Source organism: Caenorhabditis remanei, chromosome X (genome assembly GCF_010183535.1).
Source record: "Caenorhabditis remanei strain PX506 chromosome X, whole genome shotgun sequence".
NCBI classification, from domain to species: Eukaryota; Metazoa; Nematoda; class Chromadorea; order Rhabditida; family Rhabditidae; genus Caenorhabditis; species Caenorhabditis remanei.
Window position 1 is genome coordinate 18,845,116 of NC_071333.1, and position 19,507 is coordinate 18,864,622.

General features: G+C 37.2%; 5 protein-coding genes across 5 annotated transcripts; 1 reads left to right on the top strand and 4 right to left on the bottom strand.

Moving 5' to 3' along the window:
* Positions 1 to 70: 70 nt before the first annotated feature.
* Positions 71 to 1,652, bottom strand: GCK72_025801 (uncharacterized protein; the record flags this gene model as incomplete). The annotated part of the gene is made up of 5 exons (XM_003105539.2): positions 71 to 604; positions 993 to 1,102; positions 1,147 to 1,309; positions 1,361 to 1,436; positions 1,489 to 1,652. The coding sequence occupies 5 exons, from the start codon at positions 1,650 to 1,652 to the stop codon at positions 71 to 73; spliced, it is 1,047 nt and encodes a 348-aa protein (XP_003105587.2).
* Positions 1,653 to 2,408: 756 nt separating this feature from the next.
* On the bottom strand, positions 2,409 to 5,248 carry GCK72_025802 (uncharacterized protein; the record flags this gene model as incomplete). The annotated part of the gene is made up of 5 exons (XM_053736487.1): positions 2,409 to 2,966; positions 4,596 to 4,705; positions 4,757 to 4,919; positions 4,967 to 5,042; positions 5,085 to 5,248. 5 exons carry the CDS (start codon positions 5,246 to 5,248, stop codon positions 2,409 to 2,411), a joined length of 1,071 nt encoding a protein of 356 aa, XP_053580053.1.
* Positions 5,249 to 6,515: 1,267 nt separating this feature from the next.
* GCK72_025803 (uncharacterized protein) lies at positions 6,516 to 8,760 on the bottom strand (the record flags this gene model as incomplete). Its single annotated transcript, XM_053736488.1, has 8 exons — positions 6,516 to 6,547; positions 6,593 to 7,196; positions 7,244 to 7,527; positions 7,577 to 7,873; positions 7,988 to 8,153; positions 8,417 to 8,551; positions 8,611 to 8,643; positions 8,698 to 8,760. The coding sequence occupies 8 exons, from the start codon at positions 8,758 to 8,760 to the stop codon at positions 6,516 to 6,518; spliced, it is 1,614 nt and encodes a 537-aa protein (XP_053580054.1).
* Positions 8,761 to 10,350: 1,590 nt separating this feature from the next.
* Positions 10,351 to 13,920, top strand: GCK72_025804 (uncharacterized protein; the record flags this gene model as incomplete). The annotated part of the gene is made up of 12 exons (XM_053736489.1): positions 10,351 to 10,432; positions 10,509 to 10,655; positions 10,758 to 10,904; positions 10,999 to 11,136; positions 11,360 to 11,479; positions 11,584 to 11,724; positions 11,908 to 12,051; positions 12,219 to 12,332; positions 12,411 to 12,563; positions 12,662 to 12,885; positions 13,122 to 13,451; positions 13,630 to 13,920. The coding sequence occupies 12 exons, from the start codon at positions 10,351 to 10,353 to the stop codon at positions 13,918 to 13,920; spliced, it is 2,031 nt and encodes a 676-aa protein (XP_053580055.1).
* Positions 13,921 to 15,311: 1,391 nt separating this feature from the next.
* Positions 15,312 to 18,898, bottom strand: GCK72_025805 (uncharacterized protein; the record flags this gene model as incomplete). Its single annotated transcript, XM_053736490.1, has 12 exons — positions 15,312 to 15,896; positions 15,951 to 16,249; positions 16,355 to 16,504; positions 16,704 to 16,778; positions 16,893 to 17,000; positions 17,145 to 17,294; positions 17,442 to 17,558; positions 17,607 to 17,693; positions 17,899 to 18,003; positions 18,348 to 18,434; positions 18,499 to 18,633; positions 18,820 to 18,898. The coding sequence occupies 12 exons, from the start codon at positions 18,896 to 18,898 to the stop codon at positions 15,312 to 15,314; spliced, it is 1,977 nt and encodes a 658-aa protein (XP_053580056.1).
* Between the last annotated feature and the right edge of the window lie 609 nt (positions 18,899 to 19,507).

Below are 19,507 nucleotides of genomic sequence, written 5' to 3' on the forward strand. Positions count from 1 at the left end.
ATTGAACAAACGTAAACATTTATTTGGATAAACGCTATTTTAACAGTATTTACAGAATGAAGGTTCAACGTTAAGCGATTAAGGCTTCCTCATAAGTTGGAGGATGGTAATAACTTTCTACATTAGAAAGAATTGGTGGAAGAACTGAATATGGTGGTGGCTGGCTAGCAGATCTAGCAGATCGTAAGGGCGTCACAGGTGTAGATGTGATTGGGACGGTACTAATGATGATTGGGAATTCACAATGCAATGTGTTATTCAGCAATGTATCGGTGCCTAACATTACGGAAAGGAAGTAATGAACAGTTATGATGGAGCTCTGAAACGTTTGTGAAACTCTCGGTATTTTGATTCTCAGCTCTTCGAATCCTCGTGATTTCGGAAGGACTTCGATCTTCTTCCTCTTTTCCAGAACCGTATCCATTTCATTCTTCTGACATAACTCATTGCTCCCAGAGAGTTTCCAAGATGTGCTTCCAGTGAAATGAGAATGTTGGTGAAGCTCTACACGCACACAGTTCGCAGGTTTTGTTGAGGCGTTGTCGATATTGATAGTAATTGGTAAATTCTCGCCGACAATATATGGTTTGTTTGGAATTGTGACCTGAAAATATTGATATAGACCAGAGGAAAATAACTGACTAGAAAGGTCATGGAGTAGTTTTGTAGTAATGAGATGTGACCTAAATCATTGGAAAGCTGAGAAAACGCTGAAACCACATAAATATCTAGTTTCTGCCCTCGAGGCCGGGTATTTGCAAAAACAAGGTCAAAATAGATAGTTGTTATCTTTTTAACACGCGAAAATTGCAAAAATTGTTTGCGTGTCACTTAAGTAATAGTTTGTCATTTTTCAGAACTTTCACCTTGTTTTACTCGAATACCAGACATTTGGATTTGGATTCGGTGTTTTCTCCGCTCTCCAATAATATAAGTCACGTCCAATAACTCCAAACTGACTCCATGACTTTCCTTAATAAGAGTGGCCTCACCGTCAATGTCACTAGTCCATTTTTGAAGAAAGCTCCAATATCTTTAACGTCTCTTCTTGAGACTTTTGTGCTGGAGAGTGAGAAACGACTAATATCAACGTTGGGAACCACTGAAAAATGTAAGGCTCAAATAATTCTTATAAAGAATGCGTACCTCTAAAATTCGCTGTTTTCTTTATGCTAAACTTCAATGGTCTAGCCAGTTCAACACTGATTTTGTACCGAACATGGCCGTACCGACCTTCATAATTAGGCAGAGCATTAGCTGGGATTCGGAACAAAAATGGAAACACGTGGGGACCCGCTGGGAGCTTATTCTGTAAAACTTTTGTTTATTGATTCTAGTTTTTTTTGAAAAAGTAACTCACATTCTGATTATCACCACTCCACACAATCGTGTCCATTTTAATGTAATCCATAATTGCTCCGTAGGTCACATTATCACTGAAAATATTGAATAATCATTAATTTGTGACAAGTAACCTTAAGAAGGTACTTTTTGCTGTACTTTGTCCAATTTGTCTTAGCCACACCATGAATTCGGATTTTCAGATGATGAGCTTTTATATCTGCACTTGTTATCAGGATCACATTCCCAGAGACTTGGTCTCCCGGCTTGTAATATTTCGGGTTATCGAATACAATGTCTATGCTCTCCATGAATGAATCTGAAATGAACATTACTTGGTGTTGAAGGTTATAGTATGAAGAATACATACAACAGGAAGTGTAACCGACATTAGGAGCATTCATAAAAAAGTGAAAACAATAAAATGTTGAAATAGAACAATGAAAATAAAAGTTAGTGTGCTTATCAGTTTTAATGGTGATTTGGGCGTATTTGTTGTTAGAGGGGGAGTCTCATGAAGTGATATTACCTCAATGTTACAACTAAAAGTAATTTAATTCAGTTTAATTGACTTAAAATGATTTGACTTAAAATATGAAAATTATAAACGACAAAAAAACAAAGAAAAAGAACCGTGGAGGGCTTTTTGCCAAGTCAAAAAGGGTCAGAGAGCTTTGTGAAAACAAATAGTGTACCGGTACCTATTTTTTCTTATTGACAGGACTTTGAATCAACTCGCGATAGATAGATGCTCAAAGTATTCCATCTCAAATTTATGTTTTTCATAGAATTATGGTCGACCAAACACTGATGATTTGCCTGTTGAACACACCGACCACCGTTTTGTGATAAAATACCATCTTATGCAAAATAGGAACAACTTGTTTTTTTTTGTTTCTATAACTCAAAAAACTGTTTTATGTGAATAGCATTCACGTGATATGATAATGATGTGAATAGAAATAAGAACAAAAACGAAAAACGTAATAGTTCAGTATTTTATTCATAGATAACATGGTAATAGACAAAAAAGAAGGAGTAAAAAGATAGGAGGAACAATTAAACGATTAATTTTTTATAGTAGAGAATGATTCTTCATAAGTTGGAGGAGGAGCAGATGGGCTTGGTGAATCATCGGTGGGAGCGGATGGAGTTGAACAGGAATAGGGTGGTGGCAATAGCATTAAATCAGTTTTCTCATTGATTGTGCCAGAAAAGGTCATTGAATTATTAATTTGAACAGTGCCAATGAAAATAGGAAACTCGGAATGCAACGTGTTGTTCATTGATGTTTCTGTGTCCACTTTTACAGAGAGACAGTATTCAACCATGATGATAGGACACCCAAAATTCGGTATCAGTTTTGGGATTTTAATGCTTAATTCTTCATTTCCTACTGACTTCGCCGCTATTTTGATGGTTTTTCTACTCTCTGCTACCATCTTGGTTTCATTTTTGTGGTATTCCTTAGAACTACTGAAAATGGAATTCTTGGTAGCGTGATAATGCGTGTGCTGAAGTAGTTCCGCTCGGATACAGTAAACAGGTCTTGTGGATAAGTTGTCGATGTTGATAATGATTGGGAGACTCTCCCCGGGTGCATATGCTTGTTTTGGAATCGTGATCTGCAAACATAAGTAAAATATAAAATCAATGTACAGGACCGGCCAAACATATACAGTAGCGGTCATAGGTGAGTATACCTCGATACTTTCCTATGTATCTCAGCTGAAACTTGTCCGTTTTGCATAAACTTTTTTTTCAAAGATAGCTGAAACATCCAGTAAAACTGTCATAAGTTTTTTGTTTGTAGTGATTTGCTGATTTTTTTGATTATCGATTTTTCCTGATCTAGATTTGAAAATCCGGAAAAAAACTTTTTATTTTTGAACTGGACCATATGATTTTTTGAGTTTAAAATGATGAGTTACGTTCATAAAAACAAAATCTGATGTTAAAATGCTTCTGTGAATCTTCATCGTCGTGCTACAGCTCCAGAAGTCCAAACTGGTATGCATGGCTAAAACGTTATAACTCATCGTTAAAACGTCCAAATTGGTTGAAAATTGCGGAAAAAGATGCGTATTATATTTATCAACAATATTACAACATAAAATCTTGATTTTGAGAAAAAAATTATTTGCAATTTTTTTCACTCAAAAATCTCGAGTTCCGAAATTTTACCCAATTTTTCATGTTTTTTAATTTTGAAACAACTGTAATTAGCTAGAAGAAAGTCTAAACTTTGTATTTCTTGTAAAATTCAATTTGTACTCGCGAGTTGTCACTGTGTTATAATCAAAAAACATGAAAAATTGGGTAAAATTTCGAAACTCGAGATTTTTGAGTGAAAAAAATTGCAAAAATTTTTTTTCTCAAAATCAAGATTTTTTGTTGTAATAGTGTTGATAAATATAATACGCATCTTTTCCCGCAATTTTCAACCAATTTGGACGTTTTTACGATGAGTTATAACGTTTTAGCTATAAATACCAGTTTGGACTTCTGGAGCACGACGATGAAGATTCACAGAAGCATTTTAACATCAGATTTTGTTTTTATGAACGTAACTCATCATTTTGAACTTAAAAAATCATATGGTCCAGTTCAAAAATAAAAAGTTTTTTTCCGGATTTTCAAATCTAGATCAGGAAAAATCGATAATCAAAAAAATCAGCCAATCACTACAAACAAAAAACTTATGACAGTTTTACTGGATGTTTCAGCTATCTTTGAAAAAAAAGTTTATGCAAAACGGACAAGTTTCAGCTGAGATACATAGGAAAGTATCGAGGTATACTCACCTATGACCGCTACTGTATAATATTTTGCCTTTTTCAGTTGAAAGTGTCCAACTTTGAGAGTGTGTCATGGAAGAACTAACTGTTCCATAAAATAACTTTTCATACCTCACCAGGAGTAGAACTCTATTTTTGTAGTTGGCAACTTAAATGCTCCTTAGCAAGTTACTTACCGAAAAAGTGATTTCTTTCTCAAATTGACTAGTTTCAGTGAAATAGTGCGATATTCGAGCTGTCCACGTGAATTTACTATAACTCTCTAGGAAATGCCCGTACAGAAAAGCTGATAACTACAAAAACAAATATCTAATTTTGATCTGTTTGATCAATAAAACATTTACTTTGTCGAAAAAGTTGTTCGACTATTACGCACTCTCAAATTTGGACATTTTCAACTGAATAAGGGAAAATATGGTATCGTTTTGGCTGGTACTGTACTATAGGTACACTCACTGTTGTGGTTACAATCCCTTTTTTGAACACAGACCCAATGTCTTTTGCTTCTCTTTTAGCAACTGGGTTATTTCCATATGCCAGTGTATTCAGGTCAACATTGCTGATAACTAAAATGAAAACATTAATGTGGTGATGAAATTCAAAATTAAAAAGAAAACCTTGAAAATATACTTGCTGCGTTTTGCTAAACTTCCATGGCCTATCGAGCTCGACGCGAACTGAATAGCGAACTCGTCCGTGGGCGCCTTCATAACTTGGTGGGATTCCAGTAGGAAGTTGAAAAATGAAAGGAAACACGTGGTGACCGATGGGAAACTTTTTCTGAACAAATATAATATTACTCACATGAGAAAACGATCACAACTTACGTTTTCCTCACTAGCACTCCATGCTAAAAATTCTTCTTTGACATAGTCAACTGTAGATGAGAAGTATACAGTTTCGCTGAAATTAATATTAGATTAAAATAGGTGAATTTCAATTTACCTATATCTATGTTCACTCCAATGTGTGAAAGCACCTCCGTGAATACAAATCGTCAAATGACTAGCTTTGATTTCCGTACAGTTATTGAGGATCACTTTTCCACTAACTTGTTGTCCGGGCTCGTAGCCGTCACGGCGATCAAGCACTATTTCCAAACTATCCATAGCAATTATCGGTATAATAGGTGTGAGAACCCGGAATAGAAAGTTTTTCCAAAAAAATCCTTGTTATCAGACGTTTTGGAGCACGCTTAAATACACAAGAAATGTTGTGTGAATTATGACTCAACAGACTGTTAGATGATACCAGTTGTCGTCATCAGTTTTCGAAATGCGTATTCAAATTTGATGAAATCATTGGAGAATGAGGATATGACACAATAAATAGTAACTAGTGGTATGTTACTAGTGGTAAACACGGCGTTGGGGGAATTTATTGTTTTTTTTTCAGTCTGTAAACAACAAATAGAAAAACTAATTTAAACTAATTTTCAACATGCATATTGGTAATAGTGTATACTTTTCAAAAATCTAAATATTCACTAGCTGAAACCCTTTTTGGTAGTTGCAGCATGCTAGAATTTCCAGGTACTCCAGAAAAAATGCACATCTCGGAATCATGTTATAAATTAGAGCAGTGTGACAAAATCACTCGGAGACATGCAATATTTTGTTCAATGCCCGTGTTGGTGTTTTCAACGGCGTTTCTTTTGCCAACAGGTTGAAACAGAGGAAAAAATACCAGCGACGCTTCAAATCAAAGGAACGATATACTGACATTATATCTAATCTGGAAGGGTCAACCAGTTTTCATTGTGGCCGTCTACATACGGTCTGATCGACTAACAAGGAAAGTCTTTGGAGACGCTGATTTCAATTGATCCATAATTTTGGATGGAGGTAGTTTCGGCTACGTGGATATCATTTCTGCTATCAAAACCGGATATATGTCTCTTCGAGAAGAATCATGAGCTCCAATTTTTCATATGGTTAACCTTTTTTACATGGAACTCTAAATCGGCCGCATGCACGTTACCGCGCGGTTCCATGTGTATTACCCAGCGGTTCACCTGTGCTTGTACGTTAAAATAAGTAAGAACATTTTTGCTGTCTAAGAATTTGGAATTCCGTGTGAAATTATACTCGAAACCTTCTTCATCTGATATGAAGTTTTTATTTTTTCATGACTTCAAAGTTTTTAAAAGAAAATTTGAAAGCTACTCGACATTAATTGGGTCTTCAGCCATTTATTACGGTAACGAGTGTGAATGGCATGACATTAAATGGACACAATTAAGAATGAAAACGGTGAACTTACAGAAAACGGGTTCGGAAACAGAAAAAGAGTACAAAGTAAAAAGTTCACAAAGAAAAATGAATTTGTACAGTGTGTTCCTTAGAAAAAAATTATTTCTGGTGCGGTATAAGGTTGCTAATAGTCAAGGCGAATTTCCGTCAAGTACTCTGAAAACAAAAAATGTTTGTTTCAATGATTTCTCTGGAAAACACCTTTTGCCTCGGAGGCTGTGATCTCTACGGCACCTTGAGTGACGGCACAAAAAACTAGGGTAGCTGCGTTTGACACATTGGTTTCAGTTCCTTGAATTATCAAATGCTGGTATCCATTAAGAACATCTGGATTCAGATAACAGATAACATCTGCAGTATTCTCAACGATTTTTAGAAGTTTATCATCTTCGTCCTCTTTATCTCCCATAAGATTCGAAATTTCTCTAGCACTGAGCTTCATCTCATAAATACGGATATCTTCTCCACGGGGATCCACTCGCTTCGCGATATCATCAATCAAATCGATCGCATGATCTACATTATCACGATAGCCAAAAAGGGTCAAAGTTTGAATCAAGCCAGGACCATTTGTCAAATCGGTCACAATGTCAGTCGCGTCTTCTAACATTGCAAGATCGCAACCTTGCTCGCCCATCTTTTTTACTAAGTCTGTTCTAACTTTGATTTCCTCAAAAAGGTGAGACAGATAATATTCGTGGCATAAATCGTCTAGTTGCTCTTTCACCTCACGAAAGTATCCACCCGAAATCTTCAATAAATCCGGCTCGTCGGTTACTTTTTCGATGGACACATCGAATTTCTTCTAAAACAAAAAATAATGCTGATTCACTAGTTTTCTAATTCCCTCACCTCCATTTCTTGGATCGGAGCAGCACAATCTGGAGAGGAGAAAAACCGGCCATGTTTATGTCCTGTCCAATAATAAAAGGACGTTTCCGGCCATTCTTCTTCTTCTGGACTATTCTTGATCGACCATTCATAATTGAGCTGCGCTCCTTTAATCGATGCATCATCGATAAAGTTACGTGCCTGTCGCATACCGTCCTCGCCTCTGATATAAATGTATTTTGGCTCCTCCGTCTTCTCGTATGCCAAGTTACAGTAGGTTACTTGCTTGACATATGGGATGTTTACTGCAAGTTATGGCGTTTAATGTGGATTTCGAAAAATTGGAAAACTAACAGTGAAGCCTTGTGGATTCAGAGATTCGATGCTTCACATCACTCTCTTCAAATCCATACGGAATAATTTTGTCAACTGAACTGGTATCATTAACTTCTTGACGTTCCTGGCTATGGTGTCTTTTGGACGACCGTCCTTGGTTGCTTGTGTCACGTTCGTTGTGACGTCGTTTACGGTCACACTTCTCATGCTTCTTTTCTGATGAGTGGTGACGCGATGCATTCTTCGATTTTTTATCATGACTTTTATCATGATAATCCGATTTCCTGCATTCATGATGACGCGCTGGAGAACGGTCTGGAACTTAGAATAATTTTTGACGCTATTGAATCAGGTTTTGAGGGAGTCTAGGAATGCAGCTCGTGTAACCCAGCAACTATCCAAAAAGTAATGATTTTCTTGCAAACATACCTTCAGGAGGTGTCTCACAGAAGCGACGGCGTCCGTCTTCTTGGCGGTAGACATTGAGATCGTGACTGTTATTTTGATATGAGGTCCCTTGACCGTTTGGTGAGTCGTCCTGACGATGATTGTTGCTGTGACGTGTTGAAGTGCGATCTGTAACATTAAAAACTAACTGGCAACGTTTTCCGGTACAAGTTCTGTTTGAAGAGGTCTTCCAAAAACTTTTCTAATAAACAAACAGTGCTGATCAACTTCAATAGGTGATCACCCTTAGAGGAGTTTCGCGAAAGCGGCGCATTTCGCTTGTTATGAAAAAAACACTTTTTTCTCGATTTAAGAACACTTTTTCGAAAATTAACGGTGATTCGTTATTGGAAGCCAGAACCCATTGGTGCTGATAAGCTCTGAAACGTTAGTGTTTTCTATCAAACATACCACGAGATGAGGTGTCTCCAAAACGACGAGATCTTTCATCTGTGCTCGAAGATTCCCTGCGTATATATTCTCTTTCAGTCGATCGTTCACGATTTTTACTGTGGCGATGCGATTTGTGGTGTTTGGAGGAGTGACCTGGAAAATGGGAAAGTTTTATTCAAACTGCTAATAGTTGACATCTTTTTGAAACTTACGTGGACTGGAACTGTTGTGGCGATGAGTACGGTCTGAAATATTTACACTTTTTATAATGCAACTGTATCGTCTGCATTTGAACATACGTTTCTTGGAACTTTTTTTGCCGCCACGATGCTTACCCATGGTTTTGTAGTGAGCTCCTGCATTGAAGATTTATTTTAGTATTGGAGAAAATTATTGATAGAGAAAACGAAAAAATTGGTTAATAACATCATAATAAAAAATGAGATAAAGGGAAGCGAACGGAACAATAAAGAGTGAGGAAGCAATGCACGGACCACAGGCCCCGTTTGTCAACAAGAGACACAATTAGCGCGCGAAAGGACACACGACAAAAAATGCCCGCGAAAACAGTATACCTGTGCTGAAGGAAAAAAACATATTAAACCATACAAGGGGAGGGGAGGGCGATCAGAAAAACAAAACAAAAAATTGGACCAATAAATTGACAGCGGGATGGTGAATTTGGAAAAAAAAGTTATGGTGAAAGTTACGAAGGTAGATAAAATGAACAAACAGTCAAAAATACAGTTTTTTTAATGAAAAGGCACTTGATAAGTAGCATCAAAACTGTGCATACATTGTTTTGGCGGATATTTTGGCTCGTGTCTCTCCTTAAATATCTTGGTGAGTTGTCTTACACCATTTACTATTCAAATGATTGGCGATCTCATTATTTCCATCGTGTTTCTCACTTTGTCACTCTCTTAAGAGAACGTTAACACAGATCTGATTAAACCGTGACTTGGTTATTGCTCACAATCTATGCACTATTTATTATGTAGTTTGGATTTTGCATAAGTTCACTGTGATTTTGGTTGGGTATCCAGCCATTTATTCAAATGATAAAAATGAATGACATAAAACGGAGCGCATACATTTAATGACAAAAATTGAATTTACAGAAAATGGGTTCCTAGATGAAACTGATGAACAGAGACAATTGCATTTGTGATGACATGGGCGGTTTTTCAAATCTGATTTTTAGAAGTTGATCCGTAAGTTTTGAAGATGTCGTCATCACTGGATAGGGAAAAAAACAGAGAAATGGTGAATTTGGGAAAAGGAAGTTAACAGTAGGAAGTTAATGAAGATTTTTCTCAAAAGGGCGCGTTTGCATAGGTTCACTTTGAAATATCGTGTCGGCCTTCAGAATCCTATCAACGACAGCAACGGCTTCTGTCTATAGAACTTTCCCAAGTGTTTAAATAATTTCTGAATCGACGCCCTTTGCAACTTTTGGCAGAATCTGACAAGTGTTTTTTTTTGGAAAAACTATTTTTTTGGTCCAGTTTGCAACGCTTTCATGAAATTTCTCATTTCGAATTCCGAGATCCCTTCTTTTTCAAATTCCAATATTCCTTTCCGAACAGTATTACGCAGGGTCAGCGTGTACATTATATTTAGATTCACACATTATACTCGTGAGCCCCCCCCCCCCCTCATCTCACTATTTCTCTCTCGTTGTCTCTCGTCTCTATTTCTTCGTACGCTCATAAAGTGCCTCTCTTTGCGAACGGTAATCGATGGTCCACACAGTGCGCACCCTCCTTTATTGTTGTTTCGTTTGCTGTGCGCATTCAATTGTTTAGTTGTTTTCTGTTTCAATATTGTTTAGTACTACACAATTTTGAAAGAGGAATTTCGAAAATATTCGAAATGTTTTCCCTTTGTCTTCTCTCTCTCTCTCTCTCTTCCGTATAAACTCATGTTAATTTACTTTCAGGGTATAATAAATGTCGAAGATGAATTTAGGTTTTTGTGAATCTTCAGAAGACAAAGAAAAGCTCCTTCGTTTCCTTGGCATGTCTGATAAAGGTATGTTTCTTTAAAAAACAGCACCTTTCTGCTTGATCTCCAAATCAAAACGTCAATTTATTATTATTGATTCCAGAACAACACATCAAGGAGAAGGCTATATCGGATTCTGATGTGAGAGCACAAAGAAATGAGCCACTCAAAAAACGAGGAATTTCGTCCGGTGGAAATGGATCGAACTCGAAAACCGCCATTCCCCGTCATCTCACTGCTCCAATCGCAGGTATGTTCCCTATAAAAATATTTAAGATCCACAGGGAAAATACGCTTGAGAAACCAAATCTAGCCTCCAAACAACAAAATGCTTCATGATTTCAAATTTCAGACCGCGATATCAAGGAGGAGGTGCCGTCAGATTCTGAGATAGGAGCACAGGGAAATGTGCCACCCAAAAAACAAGGAATTTCGTCAGGCGGAGATAGTTCAAACTCGAAAAATGCCATTCCACATCGTCTCACTGCTCCAATCGCAGGTATGCAAATATTTAGTGTATACAGAGGAAATACGCTTGAAGAACTGAACTTAGTCTTCAAATCAACGAAATGCCTCATGATTTCAAATTTCAGACCGAGATATCAAAAAGGAGGTGCCGTCGGACTCTGAAGAAAGAACGAAGGAAGTCAAAAAACGTAAAACATCGTGCATCAGTCAATCTTCAAATTCTAAAGGTGCCGTGTCCCGTCGCTTCACGACTCCAGCTGAAGGTATGTCACTCTTATTGAAACGCACAAAAATAATAGAGCTGCGTGCGAAGGTGTCAGTCAAAATCGGTATATTTCGTTGAAAAATTATTCTTCATTCCGAAGCCAGTTATTACCGGCTGGCAATAGTTGTATCTGTCTTAAGGGAAAAAATGCGTAACACTTTTTGTGCTGAACTAGAAATGCCAACAAGAAACAGTTTGGATTGTAACTTTCCTAATTTCAGAACAAATTGTCAAAAGAGAAATTCCATCTGATTCTGAGAAAGAATCCGGAAGCGCTCAACATCGATACGATAAGGCATCGGGCTCCAGACGTGATCTCCGCTCCAGAACACCAATCGCAGGTATGTTCCCTTATACAAATATTTAAGATACACAGGGTAAATACGCTTGAGGAACTGAACTTAGTCTTCAAATCAACAAAAAGTTTCAAGATTTCAAATTTCAGAGCGTGATATCAGGGAGGAGGAACCGTCGGATTCAGAAGAACCAAAAGAAGCCGAGAAAAAACCGAAATCAAGATCGTTTATTAGTAAACCTTTGAATTCAGAAGGTGCCGTGTCACGTCGCTTTACGACTCCAGCGGAAGGTATGGAACTCTTCCTGAAATGCATCAAAAATAATAGAGGCCTGCGCAAAGATGTCAATTGAAATTGGTATATCTCGGCTCCCAAAATAGTGGCTTAAACAAAAAATTGCGTTAAGCCTTTTAGTGCTGAACTAGAAATTCCAACAAGAAACAATTTAGTTGTTTTAATCTTTCAAATTTCAGAGCCAGTCATCAAGAGTGAGATTCCATCTGATTATATCAAAGAGGAGGAGCCATCGTATAGTGAAGAAAACACGAAAGATATCAAAAAACGGAAATACACACCAAGATCGCCCGCCAGAAGCAAAATCGTTCGTCCAGTTGACGGTATGTCACTCTTCTTTAAAATACAAAAAAATATTTTAAAATATAAAGGCGCTCCCGAAGGTTTCAATAAAAATTTCCTCAATCAAAAAAGTGCATAACACTTTTTTGTGCTGAACTAGAAATGCCAACAATTAGCAATTTAGATATCTAAATCTTCCTAATTTCAGAACAAATCGTCAAAAGTGAAGTTCCATTTGAAAAAGGATCCGAAAGCGCTGAACACCGTCAAGAAAAGCCATCTGGATCAAACCGTGCTCTCCGCTCCAAAACTAGCATCAAAGGTATGGTTTGCACAGTAAATTAGTTTATAATTAGATAATGAGTACAAACACAACTTATTCTTATAATTCGAGCTGGAGATATCAAAGAAGAAGAAGAAGAGTCATCGAATTCTAAAACAGAGGATCAAAACTTGAAGTGCTCGACTGGTAAAGACACAATTGTGAGAAGAAATAATCGTAGTGATAGTCAGCGTAATTCAGAGGATGCGTATTGCGAAAATATCGATGGAGGTATGTATAGATCCGCGTTCTTTAAAAAACAAGTTGAATAAGCAGTTTATATGCTAAAAATTGCTTATTTGAAACCATTTTTACACTTTTGTTTTCAGAATCCGCGAGTTCTTCACCAGCTCCACTGCCATTGGTATCCGACACTGATCATAATGTCACCGACGAGAGTATTACTGATTTATCACAAAATGTTTCTCAAAACTCGTCGAATTCTAGCAGTGATAGTGACGAGATGGTGAGACAGACGTCTAATCGAGTAGCTGGAAACAAGACAAAGAAGCCGATTAGACGCAGAATGAAGAAAGTGGAATCGCTGAAATTGGTAAGAAATAATACAGAAATACTTTGGAGACTATCAATCAGAATTTTAATATCATACTTTAAAAGTTTTCCTAAGAGTTCAACCATGGTTTGAAACCGATAAATGTGTGCCCGAAACACTACAGTAACCCATGAATTCGATGTTTACCAAAGTTAGCTTAATATATTTCGTTGTGAAACTACTTGGACTGAAATTCCATTATCCCATAGAAAAACTTCAAATTAATTAACTTTCAGACGAGAGAAGAAAAGGAGGCGCGCCGAAAAGAAAAGAATCGAGTCAACGCGCTCAACTATCTTATGCGAAAGAAAGATAAAAAGAAGAATTTCGCGGAGAAACACTCCCTTCTTCGAAAAAAGGTTGAGTTCCTGGAAAAACAGAACAAAACTCTTGAAAAATCCGTACTGTCCGCCTATTCTCAATTAGTCGACCTGTCTTCTGGAACCGATTCTCCATATGGCTCTCTTGAACTATTCGAAGAACAATTGATAACACAGAAAATTGCCGTTTGTGAAGAAGTTATGGAAAAAGATGACAATGGACGTGATCTTCAAAAGTTGGAAGAGGTGAGAACATTCAGACAGGCAGAAAACTCATGAAAATGATAGAAAATGTACAAAAACCGCTAAAGAATGCCTTCAACGCGTTTCTGTCGAATCGTGGTTTGTTTGAGTCCATTTCTAATCGGCGAACTATTTTTGGGATTCTTAATGCCCATTTTTTAATACGAATTGACTTTTCCAGGAGTCATTTGCGGCAGAAGACAAGTTCAAAGAGATTGTGGAAAATGGCTTCCCGGAAGGAGCCCTTCGAACAACGATTACATCTCAAAAGTGTCGCGCCAAAAGCGCTTTTGAGCTTGCAAAACTTAGTTATGAGACGAAATTCGTCGAAGTGGAGATTCAGAAGAAGGAGACGTTCGGAAGAGTATTGGATGAATTCTTGGAAGAAATTAATAAACTTTTGGAGACCTTCGGAGAGAAAAAACTGGCGGAGAAGATTGTTGAAGAGGGATTGACCGAGCGAACTGAGTAGAATTTGGAATAGCAAAAAACCCCCTATACCATAAATTATATTCACATAATTTATCTCTTTTTATTATTTGATTTTTAACTTGTATTGTGATTCACCGGTTATAAGATGTTCTCCTTCATTTGAGCTACGTGTGTATGTGTCTACTATTTTTTGTTAACTGTGAATTTATTACATTTTTTTTTCTTTATTAAATGTCTGATATTGCATGTGCAAGTGGGAAAGAACGTTAGGCAACAGATAATGAGTGACCCACTGCGGACACCGTCAACACACACATAGTCTTTTGGCAAAAATAGAGATTTTGTTCAGCGTGTGAGGGAAAAGACACGCAGATGGTAGGACAAAAAATGAAATTGTGAGACGGCATCTTGTGCGCACATTGATGGGGGTAATAGGTAAATGGGGTGAGAAGTGAAACGCATTGAAAAGAGGGGATAGAAGAGAAACAGACATAGCATGAACAATTGTTTCAGAGCATTGGATTAAATTCACAAGTATAAAATAAAAAAGAGCCATGGGGAAGATTTTAAGGACGGAATGGTGACAGTTGGCAGAAAGTGACCGTTCTGGAAAAGAGATTTAGTAAACACTGGATGAGAAAGGAAGTTGTTCCAAGTACCGAATGATTGGAGGGCAGGAATTTGCACGAGTTATTAAAAAGAAGCGAAAAATTGAATCATGGGAAAGATTTTAAAGACGGAAGATGACAGTTGGCAAATGATTTTGGCGGGGAGACTCAAAAAACACAGAATTTACTTTAAATATCAAATATGTGATGGGGATATGGATGAGATACCAACAAGGAGCAAAAAATGAACAAGAAGAGACATGAAAAGTGCATAGAAGTATGTCGATCGGCGAGAACATTTTACGGAGCCTTCTTAGTTTTTATGGTTACAGCCCAGGTATTAAAACTGGTGTTTTAAGAATACATTGTAAAAACGGAATTTTGGGGAATGGGGTTGAAAGATACAGAAAAGATTTTTTGCGAGAATTGGGACCAGTGGATGTTGTTTTTGCTAGAAATTAACATTCAACCAATAGTACTAATAAGGGATGCAAAAATGTCGATTGGTGAGAACATTTGACGGAACCTTTTCAGTCTCCGGGAATATTGCACAGGTATTAAAGTTATATGAAGGAAACATTTGAAACACGGAATTTTGGGAAACAAGATTAAGGCATACCGGAAAGATTTTTAGGCAACTATAGAAGAAGGCGAGCAGTGAAAAGAACCAGGAGTATTTGAAGAAAGAAAAGGAAAAAGAGCAGGAGGATTTGATGGAAAAAGTGCACAGCTTGACGAATGGTTCCAATCTTCAAAAATCAAATCGAAACGGTACGAGATGTTCTAAAAAACAACAGTATTCATTTGAAAAACACCTGACTCCTCAAAACCCACCATCTTGAGACAATATCCATCTTTTATTAATCATACGAAGTCCGATTTCTGCTTGATTTTTGTCTCCATAGAAATAAATAGTTCCGAATGGCTCATTCATCTCAAAATCCAGCTTGCATGTGATTACATTGTTAATGCGCTTGAGTAGCTCACAACTTCTATAGAGGAGTCCTCGCCTTCCTTCATGGTTGATTCGAATTTCATAAATATCGTCAATTTCCAAGACATCTTTGCAGGTAATTTCTTTTATTTCTTGAACTGCTCTTGCAATATTCCTCGCTGTGCCTTCGATTGTCATTTTTTGGCATGGGCCATATTTTCTGTATTCAACAATTATTTCTGTAGCGGTTGTTCTTTGAATCTCCTGGATCCGGTACAGTTTGCCGCCTTGAACTATTTTTTGAACTGATTTTCTCAGTTTCTTGGTCTCCGTTGTGACGGGACCAATCATGTTGAGGAAATGTCCGTCCAGCAACTTTTTGGCTTTCTCAATTTCAGAGAGACATTTTGCGGCAATTCGGATTGGTCCGTTTTCATCATTTCCCATATTCAAAACGGCTGCTCCGGACGAGATCTGAATGATATTCATTGAAGTTTAATGAAACAGATAAAAAGTTTTTAAACATACCATAATTGAGTTGATATCGTTGTGGAACTTAGTTCTGACAAACGTTGCATATCCTCCTTCAGGGACATGGTAAATGAAGTATGGGGCGACTTCGTCGGGTCCTATAGCAACATCTGCTGGCCATCGTTTCTTCATTTCTCTCAAACTAATTCTATCCAGGTCTTCACGAATCGTTTCGATCGTCACATTGCCTCTAAAGTTGCCATCAAATCGGAGATAGTTGTAAACCGGGGAAGGTGCATTTTGATCCCAGCTGGAATTTGTGTTCCGGAGTTGGAAAATTAATCCTTCCTCCTCACCTGAAAGAATATCGTAAAATTATTTTGATCACAGTATAAATTCCTGAAATTTTTTTCAGTTCAGTCATTTCTCGCTACAGATAGGGAATGAAAAAATAAACGTACAAGCAGCTTTGGCGTACTCGCTAATCGGATGAGCATACCGCTTGCCGAGTGTCCATTGTGCCTCCATTCCATCCATTCCGCCATCCATTGCCAGAACTTTTCCGCTGACTGTTCTTTTGTCGTGTTCTTCATCTCTTCTTTCATGTTCTCCTGAAAATTCAATGATATATCTTCCAAAAACTCTGTTTTTTTTCCAAAATCATAGCATTTACTCTAAGAAACGGGCAAATTTACTATTTACGAACTAAATTTGCTTGCAGGAGCCTCATTTTTCAAATCCAACGCGCAAAAGCTGAAAACTAATTCCCTACGTGTTCCTTTAAGATTATTTTGATTTAAAATAACATACTGCTTCTCCTTTGGCTCTCTTCCTCCGCTTCGCTATTGCATTCCCGGATTGAATCGGTTGTGTTGGCAGCTCTACCTGGAAATTGATGGAAATTAAATACCACAATTTTTCAAATAAATTGTGTTAAATCTACGGAAGTAAAGTGTCATTTTCTTTTTATGGAGACCATTTTGACCTGAAATAACATACCTTCATGAGCTCTTTGCGAAGGAGATCTGCTTCTGCTTCTTCTTCTTGATTGTTTTCTTCTGTCCGCCTCCGAGTCTTTTCTCCGTCTATTTTGTGAAGATTCATAGTCTGAAATCCAATATATTTATTTTTTTTCAAACTAGCACGTTTGTTTCCCAAAATTGCTGCTCTCTAAGAGACAAATAATTATATCCATTGCTTCTGAATATTTTTATTCAATCTTATATCTCCTTTTGATGTCAAATATCCTACCCCCGTGAGCTCTGCGTCTGGGTGAACTGCTTTTCTTTCTGTTCAAATTTGGTCTTCTTCTGCTCTCTACTTCCTTGATTGGGTGATTGGAGTCGCCTGCTCTTCTTGCACGACGATCCAACTCAAATTGGCGGAGTAAGAGATTAATGTCTGGAAATTCAAACATTCAGTTTCTTGGAATTTTTCTTTTTAAATCCGAAAGGCGACTTTTCATTCCGTTCTTTCTTTTTTGAATCCATTTCAAAGCTGAAGCTAAATTTCCGATGTAAAATACTAATTCCGATGTAAAATACTTACCTTCGACAGATGATCGGCTTCTACTGTCATTATGTGAGTCCCGATTGTGTTCTTGTTTTGGCTCTCTCAAATTGGTTTGTCTACTTCCCTTTATTTCTTCAAGAAGAATGATACCGTCTGAAAATCTCGGTATTTTCCATTATGATTTGATGTAAGATAACGTACCTTGGAGAGGCTGTTCTCTGCTTCTAGTAATGGGTGTCCGACCTAGACTCTGTTCATTCTTGCGGAGCCAGCGGGTAACGAAATTGTCTGAAAGCCCATTATTTATGTTATAGTATCTTTTCAACTGCATTTTTAATCATTGTTTTTCCTTCGAGAGACGGAAAAACGGATCCTCTTTCTTAGAGTCTTGTCAGCTGTCATCTCTCTCTCTCTCATCAATTTGGATTTACAAAGACTTAAAATAATTTTGCTATACATTTCGCTTGGATTGTTTTAAAATTGAATAACATACCTTCAACAAGTGGTTCGCTGACTGGGCCCTTTCGCTTTTTTTGGCTCTCTTCTTCCCTTTCTTTTTTGCATTCCTTGATTGAATCGGTTGTGCCGGCAGCTCTACCTGAACATAGGTGAAATTTAAATCCGATAATTTTTCGAATGTTTTCTGGAATCTACGAAAGAATCACTTTGACGTAAACTAACATACGTTCGTGATCTCTTTGCAAAGGAGATCTGCTTCTTCTTCTTTTTCTTCTTGGCTGTTCTCTTCTGTTTTCTTCCGAGTCCCTTCTTGGTCTTCTTCGTGACGATTCGTAGTCTGTAAGCCCAGAATGTTAATTACCCTTGAAACTATTATATAATGTTTAAATTCGAAAATCACAGCACTCAGAGAGATGGACAAACTATTGTTTAATAAATCTAATTTTTCAATCTTATATTTTGTTTTTCTATCAAATAACATACCTCCGTGAGCTCTACGTCTGGGTGACCTGTCGTTTCCACCTCTTTCACGACGGCGAGCCTCCGCTTCGCGAATTAACTGGTTTCCGTCTAAAAACTCAATCATATAGTATGTTGAACATGATAACCTCATTCTTAATAAAACATAGCGTACCAGTAATGGGCTTCAGATGTACCGGTTTTCTTCTGTTCTCTTTCTCTCTTCTCTGTCTGTCTTTTTCTTCTTCTCTCTCCTCGCGAATTCTTTCTCTGACATTTTGAGAAGGGAATAAGAGTCCCACCACGAGGCCTTAAATTTGATCTTATATTAATACATGTTTCATTTCAAAAACATTGAATTCACTATAAAAAGCGGATAAACGTTTCTAATTTTTGGAGGTTTTGCTTGTCTTGGCTCCTCACTTCAAACCGGCTACGAAAGCAATACTTTTTCGATTTGTTTTATGACCGCCCAAATGTTTTTTAAAAAACTTACGTGGATCTAGTCTAGGGGCTCGTGGATATTGATCCTCTTCTGAAAACTTGGTGATAAAGAAACTGCCGAGCGAAGCCATTTTGAACAAATTCTATGATAACCAAAAAATAATTTCAAAAATCAAAGTTACCTATTTTCGGACGTTTCAATTTCGATGTGAGATTTTCCATAAGTTTTTGGTTGACTTGGGTTCTGAAAGTTTGAAGATTCTCTGTAATGGAAATTTTAAAAAATTAATAAAATCTGCGGGATAATTACGGGGGTATTTGATTTTAGAACTTTTAACTCTAACAAAATAAAACTATAACTCGAATAAAGCGCGTTTCGATGTTTTTTTTTTATTAGAAGGGCTAGAACCAATTTTTGTGGGGAATAGTCGAAAAAAGTTGGTATCAGTAATTATCTCATGGAAAAATTGCCTTTATTCTTTTTTAAACCAACAAAACTCACAATGAAAATTTATTTGAAAAGCGCGATAAGAATCTTCATAACCCGACCTAGAGTTCTATTCAATTTTTCCGAGTCCTAAAAGCGAACAACCGTATAAAAGGAAAAAAAAAACGCAGGTTCTTCACTACTTCTCTATTTCTCTCTTCTCTCACAAAATAGAAATAGACTGAGGTGTTGCCTGGGTTGTTGCCACAAGCGCAATGAAATTGAGGCAGATGGTCGAACACCGCAACGAAAA